The following is a 15,146-nucleotide window of genomic DNA, read 5'->3' on the forward strand; positions in this document are numbered from 1 at the left end:
GTTATCAGAAAATACTGGCAGACAATTTGCATTCTTCTGCACGAAAGCTGCGCATGGGACGCTCTTGAACTTTCCAGCACGACAATGACCTTAAGCACAAGGCCAAGTTGACCCTCCAGTGGTTACAGCAGAAAAAGGTGAAGGTTCTGGAGTGGCCATCACAGTCTCCTGACCTTAATATCATCGAGCCACTCTGGGGAGATCTCAAATGTGTGGTTCATGCAAGACGGCCAAAGACTTTGCATGACCTGGAGTTATTTTGCCAAGACGAATGGGCAGCTATACCACCTGCAATAATTTGGGGCCTCATAGACAACTATTACAAAAGACTGCACACTGTCATTGATGCTAAAGGGGGCAATACACAGTATTATGAACTAAGGGTATGCAGACTTTTGAACAGGGGTCATTTAATTTTTTTCTTTGTTGCCATGTTTTGTTTTATGATTGTGCCATTCTGTTATAACCTACAGTTGAATATGAATCCCATAAGAAATAAAAGAAATGTGTTTTGCCTGCTCACTCATGTTTTCTTTAAAAATGGTACATATATTACCAATTCTCCATGGGTGTGCAAACTTTTGAGCACAACTGTACTTGCAGTTGCAGGTACAGATAAAAACATGAGCATTGTTCATGGTATCACTGTTAACTCTGAGGTGTGTGTGCGTGGAGGTCAGCGAAATCTAAAGTGTAATGAGCCCTAACCGTTCTGTTGCACTGTACTGTCATTCATCATCTAGCCAGGCAACCAGTCACACTGCTGCTGCCTGCCCAGGCGTGAAGACACATCCTGGGCATGGAAGCATGACTCAAATACCAACAACATCAAGGACACATAAAATGGAGACTACGAAAGTACCCTTAACAAGCTGGTAGTGTTGATCATGAAAAAAGGGCATTCGCAAGCTATTTGGACCTTTATATCTGAATTTTATTTGTCATTTTTTAACAATAAAACTACTGCAGGCATCTGCATTTAACATTATCTAATCAATGTTACCAGTCTGATTACGCAGTGGTCTGAATTCTGATTTACGAAAATGTGGTACATATAAAAGGGGAGGGATCATGTCTAAAATCTGTTCTCAACAATTTATTAAAAACGAAAAATACCCTCAAAATACCCCACGCCATTCAAAGTATTTTGAATATTGACCAAAACTAAATACTTTGGGAGGGCCTGTATTAAGTATATATACAACCCAAGTAGCAAAGAAATCACTCTTTTAGGTATACAAAATGCTCTGCTACTCTTTCAAAGAATGCAGTTCCTATTGGATGAAAACATGTCCATATTTACCTTACTGCGAGTTAGTCTAGCAATGTTCGACTGTCTGAAAATGCCTCCCAAACAATAAAGCAAATCTGCCAACTAGGCCACAAAAGCAATGCATTTGGAGAAGCCCACAATTTTAAAAGAACCAGTTGCTAGGGAACCATGCCATGTTACAATCAAAAATAAATTTCTAAAATAAATATCTCGACAAATTTACTGTTTAAGGAAACATGTTTGTGCAACACTTCTGAGAAAGTCACAGTCACAAGGCCCATAGAGGTTAAGCCTGTTAGGCAGTTATTTCTTGAGGGTAAAATGAGAAACTAGCCCCACTATTATAAATAATGTTAATAGAAATGTGTTCAGTTTAACTTAAACCATTTGTGTAAAATTACTTTCTCCTTTCCCTGCTTAATATGCAGAGACAGCTACAAGTAAGACATTTGCAGGTTAATTTTCTCGAAAACTGTAAACACTGTGTCTCTGTGGCACTATAAAAAATTCCTCTGTTTGTTTTGAGTGACCCGTCCAGCCCAACAACAACACTGACGTAACCCAACCAGTGAGATAGGGGCAGGACTATCTGTCTGGGGGTGTATTCAAAAGCCTGTTTAAAAACTGCGCTAGTGGTGCAGAAATTAAACACTTCAGCTTCAACATATTGACCAACAGTTACCAATAAAAACATGTCTTACCTTGTGTCTGCATTTCAGGACCACCCCATAGGCTCCTTTGGGAAGAAAGAAAATGCCTTGAATTTATGTCCAATTTATCTCCAACGAGAAGCCATTTATGACTTGTACAAGTAGTTGTCATAACAGCAATGGTACCCAAACTAATTAACCTTAAAGGGATAGTTCACCCAAAAATTAAAATTATGTTATCATTTACTCACCCTCATGCTGTTCCAAACCTGTATGACTTACTTTCTTCCATGGAACACAAAAGGAAATATTAGGCAGAATGTTAGCATCAGTCAACATTAATTTTCACTGCATCTTTTTTCCATAAAATGATAATGAATGGTGACTAAAAGCTGTCATTCTGCCTTTTACATCTCCTTTTGTGTCCCACAGGAGAAATAACATTCTTAGCCATGAACCAAGCCAACCAGCTCCGAGGTGAATCATAACACTGCTGTGATTTGAAGCAAAAAAAGTATTTGAAAATCGGACAAAAAAAAGACAAGACTGTGTACTTAATGTCGTTCATGACTGAATGAACTACAATCCCATGATGCATTGCGAATGAGGTAATCAAATTAAAAAACGATGGAAAAATATAAAACTAGTGATTTAAAGTTATTGATTATAAGTATAGAATCAAAATATATTTTGATGTTATTGCAAACTATTCAGATATTTGCAAAGATGCAAGTAGTTTTAGAGTTTAGGAAGGCTAACTTGATCGCTGCATAGCTCTTTTGGTGCACTTTGTTTACCACGATTCTCTGATTGGTGGATCGCTTTCAGGATTCATGGGTAGAGTAGTTCTTCAAACATTACATGTTTTTTGGGGGGGTTTTTTATGAATATAAAAAAAAAAACGGACTGATGGCTTCAACAGAATTATTTACCAACGATTAACAACTTCAGAGCTCATGGTAGGTCTGTCTTTAAGGGTTTATCATAAGTTTCCATTAAAATTAAATTTCCCTATGGAAAAAAACAATGGGATTTTTACTTCAAGAACCCAACTGTTGCGCTAAACAGTTTTATATCTATTTACCAAATGATATAAACAAATCAGCACTCACCCTCTCCTACAATCCCAAGGACCTCAAATTTATTCATCACATTACCGATGTCAGGAATCTTCATGAAGTCAAAAGATAGCGTGATGGTGTATGTCTAGGTAGAGAGGCGAGGACGGCCAGAGTATGGGACAGAAATCTGTGTTTGAACGGGTCATTGCAGCAAAAAATCTGCTCCCGGCTGGTCACAATGCTTGTCTCATAATCCACACGTGTGCACACTGACACACACTCCTGCACACTAATGCACTATGCATGAACACAGACACATACACACTCACCTGAGGAGGAAGAGCAGAGGAAAGCGCTTAGCATTGAAGGGGTCAGACAGAGTCATTATGCATGCATACTGCAGCAAAACATACCTTATCATACCTAAATGCAATGCATATTTCACATGCATGTCCATCTTGTGCATGCAGTGCATCAAATGGCATCTATTGAGGCCATTTCACTGTGTAGGATAGTCATGGATTGGTTTGCTAAGGTAAACAAGTGCCACAGTTCAAGACTGATTGCAATGATTTTTTTTTTCCAATAGTTTTGTGGAAACAAAACAACACAGCTCGGAATGAGAATTCCAGGTGGGCTGAGAATTCTCTCCTAGCCGAAAGTCAGTGATGTAACGTGTTGAAAACACATTGGCATCCAGTGAGCATCATTATCACCTTGGATGTGCGACTGGTATCCATCTGCCTGCCATTTGTGGGCAGTGACCCGTTGCTTTTATCGTAAATCCATGCGCGTTGTGTAGGTCATGTCGTGACACCGAAATCTCCTTGTATGTGTTTGTGCATTGTGCATAAAAAGGAGGCGCGCATGTCTGCATTTGATGTGTTGCGCTGTGCGGTATGTGTGTGCGCGTAAGTGTGAGTGCGCGCGCGCTGGAAATACTCGAAGGTGGATGAAAGTTAAATTATTAAAAATATATATTTTAAGCATCTTATATCCACCCAAGCAAAGCCAATGTATTGCAATATCAAGAAATTATTGACAGCCCATACTATTAAAAATAACAACATAAAAAAAATAACGATTTATACAGAGTGCCCAACCAACGTAAAGACAATTTACATAACCAAGATTGCATGTCTTAAACGCATGACACAATTGATAACAGGTGACCTGTCTCTTATTGTGTGTGTGTGTGTGTGTGTGTGTGTGTGTGTGTGTGTGTGTGTGGGCAGGGAACACAGGAGGTGTGTGCGTGTGTGTTCTCTGTAAAAGCCCAACACATCCAATATCCATCAACCAACATGCGTAAAAAACAAGCGCATTGACATTACTGTACATTAACGGAAAGAGCGCAAACCAGAATACTCACTTATGTCCGAGACAACGATGCGCAAACTCTCCTCTCGCATCGCCAAGTAACGATGTTTTCATGTTCACCTGCAGTGGTAACCCATCATCACCACAGCTGCAACAGTATCCACCTTCATTCTGAGCCACTGACAACGTAACAACGCAAAATTACGCACCCCACCACGGCAAAGGCTTGCTTCATGAATATTAACAAAGTCTTTCTAGCAAGTCAGTCCACTGTCGGCCATCTTTGGGACGCTCTCGGGAGGCTATTTCCAGTCATGCCAGTGCAGCTCCCATCTACTTGAATGGGGGGGACACCGAAAACTCAAAAACATTCGGTCAAAATTAGAATAAAAGAACATATTTGAAATCAACAAATAAATCTGATAATATTAAAATCATACATTGTGCTTCTTTACCTCATATTACGCTAAAACACGCAGTTTTTCTGGTTTGTATAGCTAATGCGCATGCGCGATAGCGAGTTGATTGACAGGCCATGTCTGTATCTAAAACGTGATTGGCTCTTTTACCTGTAAGGCGGGACTTGGGCACTAGAGCTGCTTCAGAGAGTATTTAGCAGAGACGGGCCACTTCTATTTAAATAAATGGGAGAAATTGGAATACCCAACCAAGAAGCTCGTTTCAAATGAATTTGGTATGAAATATTTTGTATTATAGAACATTACAGCATTCCAGACTGATACTTATCAAACAAGCCTATAAGTTACAATTTAAACGTGCAAGATTGTTTAGTGTATAATAAATAAATAAATAAATAAATAAATAAATGGAAGAATTTGCATCATTTACCCAACTGCACAAGTAAAACTCGAAACATCTAACTGCATGGACTGATATTCAAAACAAGCGCGTGCTGCCATCTAGCGATAATACCACTTTGAAAAAGCCTACATTTAGGCCTACTGTAATACATGAAGCTTACAAACAAACAAACAAACAAACAAATATAGATCCTAAAATAAGGAACCACTTTTCTAAATTTGGCTAATTCGTATGATATTGTACGACTGCACTGGTACACTTTCACTACAGCCAATGATGTCGCTGGACATCTTTTCCATCTAATACATGACGATTACTTGATTCTGTCACACACAACAGCTTCCTATCATGTTTACACACTCTATTGATTGGTTAAGTTTAGATAAGGGGTTTGGGTAAGTGCTTAATATTAATAAGTATGTCCATGCCCTATTAGACATCCGTGCATTTGCACGTGATGAAATCGTAAAAATCTATACAAACGAACTGGTACGAAATCATTCGAAATAGCCAACTTGTAATATATGCACGAATTATCATGAGACTGGGTTGCCAGAAAACTGGGTTGCATGTCTATAAGTCTATCTTCACAGGCTCGTTTTCATTCCCGTGAAAAATCGATTGATTTTAAAGCAACTTTGTTTTACTCTTTATATATATATATATATATATATATATATGCACTGAATATGCATCGAATGCCATTCATTCGAATTCAGTTCAAGTTTATGCGCGTGAAAGCTACACTGAAAAAAAGTGGTAACCTGCAAATGTGACGGTGCTCGATCTTACACATCAAAATGTCTTTCGTTGGTGTTACCTAATTTGGCAGGTTGATTAATCCGATTAAATAACATTTTCACTTGGATAAATTCTGTTTAATGTAGATGTCACCACATGAATCACATGTTTTAAATGGCCTGATAAAACATTGTTTACAGTGTGTATTTGTCCAGGAATTTGGGGAAATCTGCTTTTGGAATTTTACTCTAAAATCATCTTAATTCTCTGACGGTCCATGCTGCTGGACATGCGCGGATGTGCGCGAAAGATGGCGGCCTATAGTTCCAATGGAAAGTAAAGAACAGTACAGCAGCAGCACTGTCTGAACATAACTGGTGAGCAAACATCAGTGGCACGTATATTCAGTGTTATTATAGGCAATCAATTGTGCTTCAGTCTTGTGTGCTGATGCGTTCTTTTAATATACCAGTGGTTACATTAATGCGGAAGATGATTGCATGTTTTTAAAGATGTTATGTATGTTGTGTTTCTGTTTGCTTGTGTCTGTTATTCCCTGAACTAGAGCTCTCTGCCTCTTTTTAATTGGCGATTGCGCAGTTTTGAATAAATGTGTGAAACTATTTACACCGCATGCATTAAAAGTAGGATACGTCAGATATATTTGCTATGCATTAAATGCATAATTTCACTTCTTAAACATTGGCAATATAAGTACTGGCATAGTAGTTGTGTGACACTTTATTTACGCCAAGGTTAAATTATTACTCTGTGACATCGGTGCTACCCATGCATGCCAGAAGTGCCGTAATTCACTGATCATTCTTTCACATTTTTTATTAGTAATTGTGTCTCAGTAACACTTATCAAAAATATTGTAATTACTAATGCAAAAATGACATTTTTACTCTTTTTAGAGGTTGTTGAAATATATAATTAAATACAAAATATTTTCAATGCATCACTAAGTCTGTGAGTGTAACGCGGGTAAAATGAAAGGCGGGGCTCGGCACGCGCTACTCATGCACGCATTGTGACCTACATGAAAACAACATAGTTAAAGTTATAAAAATATTTATGTGAACAATAAACAATCGGCGCGTCATTCTGTATAAGATTTTTTTTTTCTTTCTTTTTTTTTTATTTGTATTTATTTTTTTAATAATCAACTGAGAGTTTTGCATTAAGTCCTATTGTTTTAATGCAACAGTTCTCAATTGTTTTTATTTAGCCTATTTATTAATTTTTTTGACTCCGAGGGGTCAAAAAAGAGGCTTCACATTTCTGTTTTTAAAATTTCCAAAAAGTGGCCCCATTCACTTCCATTGTAAGTGACTCACTGGAACCTTTTAAAAATTGTTTTTTTTTTTTTTTTTTTTTTTTTTTTGTAAGAAAAGGATCAGTCGAAATTAATTTTTGTGGTAATCAACATCATGCCACAAATGCTGTCAAATGACCTTAACTTGTATTGAACCTGGAACATTACGTTAAAATACTCACCACGGTTAATTTTGTGATTCCAGATCCAGACATTTACGGACATGTCACTTTATATGTTGCAGGCCTGCATGATCTTAACTAATTTCAGCATTTAAATTTAATGATCATAATTGTACACACACACACACACACACACACACACACATACTATGTTTTTATATCATTGTGGGGACTCTCCACAGACTTCCATGCATTTTTTGGATTTTATACAGATCTAACGATAATTTCTATCCCCTAAACCTAAACCTCATAGAAACCTTTTTGTATTTTTACATTTTCAAAAAACATCGTTTTGTATGTTTAATAAGCCATTTCCCTTGTGGGGACCGCTGGCTGGTCCCCACAATGTAGGTTTTACTATCCTTGTGGGGACATTTGGTCCCCACAATGTAGTGTAAACATGCACACACACACACACACACACACACACACACACACACACACATATATATATATATATATATATTATTTAAAAAAAATTATTTTGAATAATTTAAAGTCTGCTTGAGGCCCCCTATATTGGACCTGACCACCTGGCTAATACATCATTTTCTTTCATCTACCAGCATCGTGCAATAAAACCTTAATAACCCTCTAAGAGTCTTGTTTATTTAAATAACACCAAACAATCATATTCAAATCAATGCTTGAGATTAACCTGACCTGTGTAACTACAACTAGGCCACTGTTGACATTTTCTTCATCTCAATCATCTGTAAATTCATAAATATCAACAGCCCAAAGTGTATTTTTCCAATTTGGCCCCCTCTCTTTAAACCAGCCATGTCTATAGGGAAAGCTTCCTGTCTGGGGTGTGTGGTGCAAGGGTCTTGAAACAACAGACAGACAGAGAGAGAGAGAGACATCATCTGTTAATGGGAGGTGTTGGAATCCTTTTCATGTATTGCGGCAGACTCCTACAAATGCACACTGGCTAATGACCATTTTACGGCGGTTTGGAATCTTTATGACGACTCTCTGAATGGGATTAACAGAAGAATGCAGAGGAGAAGAGGCGGAGAGAGAGAGACTGTCTACTATCTAGACAGAAGTTTAAGAAGAGGCTGATAGTTTCAGAGCTGAAACCTTGGTGTGACATTGAAAGGATTGTATCTGTCTTTCCAAGCAAAACTTGTTTTCAGGATTCCGGTTGGGACTTTTTGGTCTCAGCAAGCCAAAAACCTAAAGGCTGGATGAATGTAAGAAAGTTCTGGAAATGCATATTTTATTGCATGCTTAAAACATCTTTACATTGTACCCTTTAGTTTTAATATGTGCAAGTGTATCACATTTCTATTTCCAAGGAGTTTTATTTGTAAACCTTTCTAGCAATTTTGATCAAAATGTAGTTGAAGTTTTCTTAATGAATACATTTAAATGTAGTTGGACTTTTATGACCACCTGTTTGAAGAATGTGTTGATACTACAGACTTTGAGGTATATATAGTGTTTGCTTAAATTCATGTATGTGTATAAAAAATATTGGTGCACTTAATGTGTTTTTCTAGTACGAGTAGATTGAAATATATAGGAATAGCTTTTTGGATTTGCAATCCTCAGGTTATAAACATATTAAAAGGCTGAGTTTGTACAGTATATTTGTTCATAACATTTCTGTTTTGCAAATTCACAAAGCAGTATTTGAAAAGCTCAATTTACTTGTTAATGGGACTAAAACAGCTATCTCTATAATTAATGATTAGACAATTAAATGAACTTTAGTACTCAGTTTGAACTAAATTAAGATCAATTTGACTGAACTAAGAAAATCAAGTTTATTTAAAAAAGACACTATGCTCATTTAACAAGCTATTTTCATTTAAGTCAATCGTGTACTCCATTTAAACAACTTTAAATCTCAGGTTGACAAGTAAAACTTTAAAAGTAAAAAGGCAGCACGGACACTTATGTTTATTTTGCTTTGTCCACTTTCTTCAGTATAACAGACACCGCTAAGTGGAGTAACTGAGGAATAAAAAGGAAGTCGCCTGTCCCAGTGTCCGCTTGCACAGTACGTCAGCTGCAGCCAATTTTCCCTAAACTGAGATGTGACTTATCACTTGCTGAGAGAGCCGAGGCTTTGATCCCAAAGAGCAGGGTTCCTCTGGAGCTGCAGTAACTTATTATGATGTCAAATAGAAGAAAACCTTTTCTCAGTCAAGTGCTTTGATTCTCTGTATGTATTTGTGATTTAGTGCAAATGTTCTTTTGCCCAGCACAATGTTGGTGGAATAAATTGCGTTCAGATGCCAGTAGGGAGTATAAAGTATAATCCCTGTCTTCCGTAATGCTGTAATATGGTTTCCGGGACAGGTTTGTGGACTCTGGGGCCAGACCTGATCTCACTTGTGATAAAAGAGAAGAGTGTATTATTACAGATAACAGATGAAGGTTGAATGCAAGTTCATTTTAAGCTTTATGAAAATGTCAATGTTCATGAAATGTGATTGCAATGTTTTGTAATGTGTGAATGTTCAGTTTATTATAGAAATATGAAAGGTTCTCCTTTTATTCTTTTTGTCTTGCTCTCTCATTCCTATTCAGTTGCCTGTTTAGGAGCTTTCCAGCTGCTGTCCACTTCTTGTGGTGCTTCGGGACATCATGGGCAGAATTCCTCAGAAAGGTCAAAAGTGCCACATTTCAGCTGGACATTTTAAATCTTTAAAGCTTAAAGGAATATTCTGTGTTAATTACAAGTTGAGCTCAATCGACAGCATTTGTGGCGTAATGTTGATTGTCACAAAAAATTATTGTAACTTTTCCCTTCGTTTCTTTAAAAAAAGCAATGGATTACTTAAAAATGGAAGTGAAAATACTCACTGTTTCAAAAGCCACAAGTGCTTTTATACAATTATAAGCTTCACATTTCTCCTTTTAGACTTTCCAAAAATTGGCCCAATTGTAAGTGCCTCACCGTAACCTTGATTTTTGCTTTTTGAAAAGGAGGGATTAGTCTATATTATTTTGTTGTGGAAATCAACATTATCTGTTTAAATGACTAATGGAAGACCGGGTGAATATTCAAGAAATCTGTTTGAAAACAATCATTATACTTAACAATTCCATTTGGTGCTGCTGGTGGCACAGAAATTACACACTTAAAGAAATATTAAAGGAATATCCACATTAAGCTGCACTTGGCAATATAAGGCATATTGGCACTTGGCATATATATATGGCTGAACTTGATTCAATCATGTTGTTCCACATGTTTAAAATTAGTTATCTTAAATTACAATTACTGTGTAATTTCAACTTAAATACTTTAAGTAGAGGGAACCTAACTGAAACAAGTAAACCCAACACAATTTAACATGTCAGCATTACTCAAATGGAGGTCTTTTAGCTAGTAACAGGAAATGTTATTATGCTATATACATGCTGGCGGGAAGCACTACCGACTGCTACTTGGTCACTGTGCGATGGTTAGCACAGCAATTGCTCAATGGATAAAGAAATATGTTGAATACTCAAAATGTATTGGTCCTCAACCTTGGATCAAGCTCCACTTTTTTTGATAACCCCCAAAACCTGACATAACAGAACTTCTTCTAAATCATAACATAACATTAATCACTAACAGGTCTCCCTTTTATTTTCAACTTGCACAAAGACATAAAATAACACCTAATTTTAAAATTTACTCTCACTGTCGAGTCCCTTACAAAGCACATTGTGAAATCCTTTGCCCAGTTTCTTTTCTTTTCTTCTTTTTTTTTGTCCTTTGCAGACAAAAAAGATGGTAATGCAGAGAAATCAGGGAGGAGTATTGAGGATTCACACCCCTCAAAAACCCTCAATGGTACTGCCTTGTCTTTGTTTACTGCACTGTAAATGAACAAATGCATGTACTGTGTACTTTATCGCAAACTTCCTATTTCACTCCCCTGTGCATTCCTCAGAGCCGTTCAGCTGGGAGATGTACTTGAAAGAGACTTCAGCCTCTCCTGCTTCCCCCAGCAGTTTCAGACAGGTAGGAGCTCTTCGGGCTTTTAATAATGCTGCTTTTCTGACAAACAAAATGTTTTTTTGTTTTTTTTTTGGAGAAATTTTGATCACAGCTATATCTGAAATGTAAACATCAAATTTAACTAATTTGTGTATGTGTGTGAGAGGGTTTGGGTGGTTTATGAAGACGTTTTTTTAGGTTATAAACTGGTAATTACAAGGGTATTATGCTATAAATGTGGTTTATGAGGACATTTCTAGTGTCCCCATAATTCAAATCACTTAAACATACTAAACGATGTTTTATTGAAAATGTAAAAATGCAGAAAGTATTTTGTGAGGGTTAGGTTTAGGGTTAGGGTTAGGGTTAGGGGACAGAATCTATAGTTTGTACAGTTTAAAAATCATTATGTCTATGAAGAGTCCTCATAAGGACAGCTAAACCAATATGAGTGTGTGTGTGGTGTGTGTGTGTGTGTGTGTACAAGATTAATGAGTCTGGATACTAGTAGAGGTGACTTAGGTTTTCCCACCTCTGCCATTATTCATGTATTATTCACAGTACTTATAAAAATTGTATGCTTTTATCCCTATCTTTTGCTCCTGCTCTCTCTCTGTTCTTTATTGTATCTTTTTTATTATTTGTTCATTGTTCTTACATCTGGTTTTCTGTCATCCTATTTCTCTGTTCAATGTTTTCCACTACAATCTATCCTTCTGTATTGCTTTCTGTCTGTTTCTTTCTTGTTTTATTTCTTTCTCTCTCTCTCTCTCCAGTCCAGAGTCCCTCCTAGTAATGAATTTAAAGTTGGAATGAAAGTGGAGGCACGTGACCCCAGGAATTCCACCTCTGTGTGTATCGCCACGGTGATGGGGTTAATGGGTGTGCGTCTGCGGCTCAGACTGGATGGCAGTGACGACACCAATGACTTCTGGCGATTGGTCGACTCCTCTGACATTCAGCTTATTGGCACGTGTGAGAAGAGTGGTGACATGCTGCAGCCGCCGCTGGGTAAAGCGTGCTGTAAAATTAGTACTAACATTGAAAAACAATGCAAGCATATCCTTATGCTGTAATTATAACAGGAGTGCATCATTAACATTTAGAGTATAGGCAAATACCCTGTTAGTCATCAGCACATCCTTGAGTCCACAAGCATTTATGATCAAAAGATTATGTTTCAATTACAACACATTACTATACACAGTGCATAGTAACAGTTCAAAGTAATGCGCAGATAATTGAAAATCATATTTATAGCATACTCCTAAATATTTATACACCGTGTATCATATCAAACATTCAGAAAAGGTTTTATCCAGAAACATGAACACTGCTTATCTGAAATACCTGCCTGTCTGCTTTCCTCACCCGGAAACTGATCATTTTTTTGGACACCTTTAACATTTCCACTGACTCCACAAATGACTCGTGGAATATATTTCATGTTTTCAAAATGCATACGATAGTTTTGTGTGGGGAACAGACCTATAGACCAAAATTGCAAGCTGTCTTATGAGACACAAAGCTTTATTCCTGCAGGGGGCGCTTGATGCTCTAAAAAAAACGAATCCGCTATGCATCCACATTTAAATCTCAGAACATTTTATATCTTATTGCAGACATTTTACACTGGATAGTTATTTTTGGTAAAAACTGATAATCACAAGGATTCATACCTGTGAATGGAAATCCGCCTCCGCAGGATCTATAAAAGCATTTAAAAAAAATCCTCATTCAGTAACAATAAACGACTGTGATTGGTCCATCCTGGCCAGCGCTGAGAAAAGTAACAGGTACCACATGATTCAGCCGTCTACGACAGAAGGGATTGCGCAACACTAGCTGTTTCAAAATGTACAAAAAACCCAAAAAACAAGGACAGATGCATGATTGGAACTTAGGGACAATTCACACCCTTCACAGCATTGGGGGAGGACGTATTCACCCCCGTCCCCCCCCGAATTCAATGCCATTGCCAGCACCTACTGTATAATACACTTTCCCTTAAATATAAGTGTATGAATTAAAAGTAAGTGCTTTAGTGAAATGTAGAGTTTGAATTGAATACAGTTTAGATCTAAAAAGGATGTGTTTTATGGAAACAAAGATCCCAAATGATGCTTATATCATTGTTATTTTATAAAACAATTGTTAAATTGGATATAATTTAATGTAATTTATTTATTCTCTAGATGTGGCATATTATGATACAATAAGGGCTAAATTCCCCCCTTTAAGGATTTTTTATTTTATTTATTTATTTATTTATTTATTTATTTTTAACTGAGTGTATCATGATTGAAAATTGAATATTGGTGAAGCAACATAATTTGTGTGAAAAGAAATAATAACAGGAGGTTGTTTTGATGAAAATTCTTTAAAAGAAGAGTTTTAAAGTGATGTCGTTTAGGTATAGGGACAATTGTAATAGGGCAAAATTCGTAAACTTATGCAAATACGTTTGAGACAGCAAGAGGCTTTTCTGGGTTACAAATTAAGATAATAATTATTAAAAATAACCACTTTAGAAAAGGGTGCACCATTTCTGTTCACTTCACAGAAGGGCTTTAGCCCCTGCAACAAGAGTCCTATCCTTTCAATTATTAAACAGTTCTTGAAATATATATATATATATATATATATATATATATATATATATATATATATATATATATATATATTATTTATTTTTTTATTTTTTATTTTTTTTATTTAATCAAACTGAAAATGACAAATAAGTGTATTGTCTCAAAAAAAAAAAAAAAAAAAAAAAATCTGGGATTCTTCTGATTTCAAGTGAAATTTTGCCCTTGGTCTTACCCATACATACAGCTACTTATTTTGCATTCTGTTCATTTTCCATACTCTTTTTAATGCCTTTTTGTCTTCAGGGTTCAGAATGAATGCCTCTTCATGGCCCATGTTCCTGTTAAAAACATTAAGTGGGGCACAGATGGCTCCAGCTTCTGCCTTTAAAAAGGTAATAACTTTCTTCAACTTGAGAACTGCATTAAAAAGCTTTTCACAGATTCATGATTAAAGCTCCTGAACTAATGGAAGCAGCCAGTTTGAGGCAAAAACACAAATTCAGTCTTGAAAAAAGAATTTAACAGACAAATGTTTGTAGAAAAGCTTTGAAACTATACCAGCTTTTGAAACTAAATGTGGATATGGATGGACTGTTTCCTGTGCAATTCCTCAGGAGCCTTCCAAACCCTCCCAGAACTACTTCAAACCCGGGATGAAACTGGAGGCGGTGGACAGAAAGAATCCATACCTCATCTGTCCCGCTACCATCGGAGAGGTGAGAGGGAGCGAGATATTCATCATGTTTGATGGTTGGAGGGGAGCGTTTGATTACTGGTGCCAGTACGACTCCAGAGACATCTTCCCTGTGGGCTGGTGTCAACTGACCAATCACAGTCTACAGCCTCCTGGCAACTGCTGTGAGTACAGGCTCTGACCACTAGAGGTCACTACGGTTTTGTTTTTATCTGCAATGCTTCTCAATCTCAATTGGCCTTTAGAGTGAGTCAATGGTAAGAAGAACTTTAAAAGTTTAAATTAGTGCTTAAGCTCAAAATTTGGCTGAATGGTGGTTCAGTTTAGTTTTGTGGTTTTATATAATGCGATTCTAGTGAAAAAAAAACAAGTGTTGTATTTATAGAATTATTTCTGTTCAAAAAGATTGCTTGTAAAAATGTGGTATCATATGAGTCTAGGCAAACAATCTCGATATCTGTGATTCATAGGCAGTTTATAAGATATTGAAGATCAGATCACTTATTTTGTATTAAAAACAAATCATTTTAATACGTCATTGCCCT

At 36.7% G+C, this 15,146-nt stretch overlaps 2 protein-coding genes across 8 annotated transcripts in view; one reads left to right on the forward strand and one right to left on the reverse strand.

Moving 5' to 3' along the window:
* The window catches only part of LOC127427995 (cyclin-dependent kinase-like 5), a 66,139-nt gene extending 61,654 nt beyond the window's left edge, over positions 1 to 4,485 (reverse strand). For 6 of the 7 annotated variants that reach the window (XM_051676023.1, XM_051676021.1, XM_051676024.1 and 3 more), the window contains exons 1-3: positions 4,357 to 4,485; positions 3,036 to 3,313; positions 1,975 to 2,009 (exon numbers count right to left, since the gene is read on the reverse strand). In XM_051676023.1, the coding sequence (XP_051531983.1) occupies positions 1,975 to 2,009; positions 3,036 to 3,099 (99 nt within the window). In that variant the 5' untranslated portion in view covers positions 3,100 to 3,313; positions 4,357 to 4,485. Of the gene's footprint in view, positions 1 to 1,974; positions 2,010 to 2,855; positions 2,915 to 3,035; positions 3,314 to 4,356 lie in introns of those variants that run through there. The other variant, XM_051676025.1, reaches the window with a different exon arrangement.
* A 1,707-nt stretch (positions 4,486 to 6,192) lies between these two features.
* LOC127427996 (polycomb protein SCMH1-like) overlaps positions 6,193 to 15,146 on the forward strand; it is a 39,330-nt gene continuing 30,376 nt past the window's right edge. The window contains exons 1-7 of the mRNA XM_051676026.1: positions 6,193 to 6,244; positions 9,912 to 9,990; positions 11,098 to 11,169; positions 11,270 to 11,340; positions 12,093 to 12,327; positions 14,211 to 14,299; positions 14,522 to 14,765. Of these exons, the coding sequence (XP_051531986.1) occupies positions 9,969 to 9,990; positions 11,098 to 11,169; positions 11,270 to 11,340; positions 12,093 to 12,327; positions 14,211 to 14,299; positions 14,522 to 14,765 (733 nt within the window). The 5' untranslated portion in view covers positions 6,193 to 6,244; positions 9,912 to 9,968. The remainder of the gene's footprint in view (positions 6,245 to 9,911; positions 9,991 to 11,097; positions 11,170 to 11,269; positions 11,341 to 12,092; positions 12,328 to 14,210; positions 14,300 to 14,521; positions 14,766 to 15,146) is intronic.

The sequence above is a fragment of the Myxocyprinus asiaticus genome, chromosome 37, assembly GCF_019703515.2.
Source record: "Myxocyprinus asiaticus isolate MX2 ecotype Aquarium Trade chromosome 37, UBuf_Myxa_2, whole genome shotgun sequence".
NCBI classification, from domain to species: Eukaryota; Metazoa; Chordata; class Actinopteri; order Cypriniformes; family Catostomidae; genus Myxocyprinus; species Myxocyprinus asiaticus.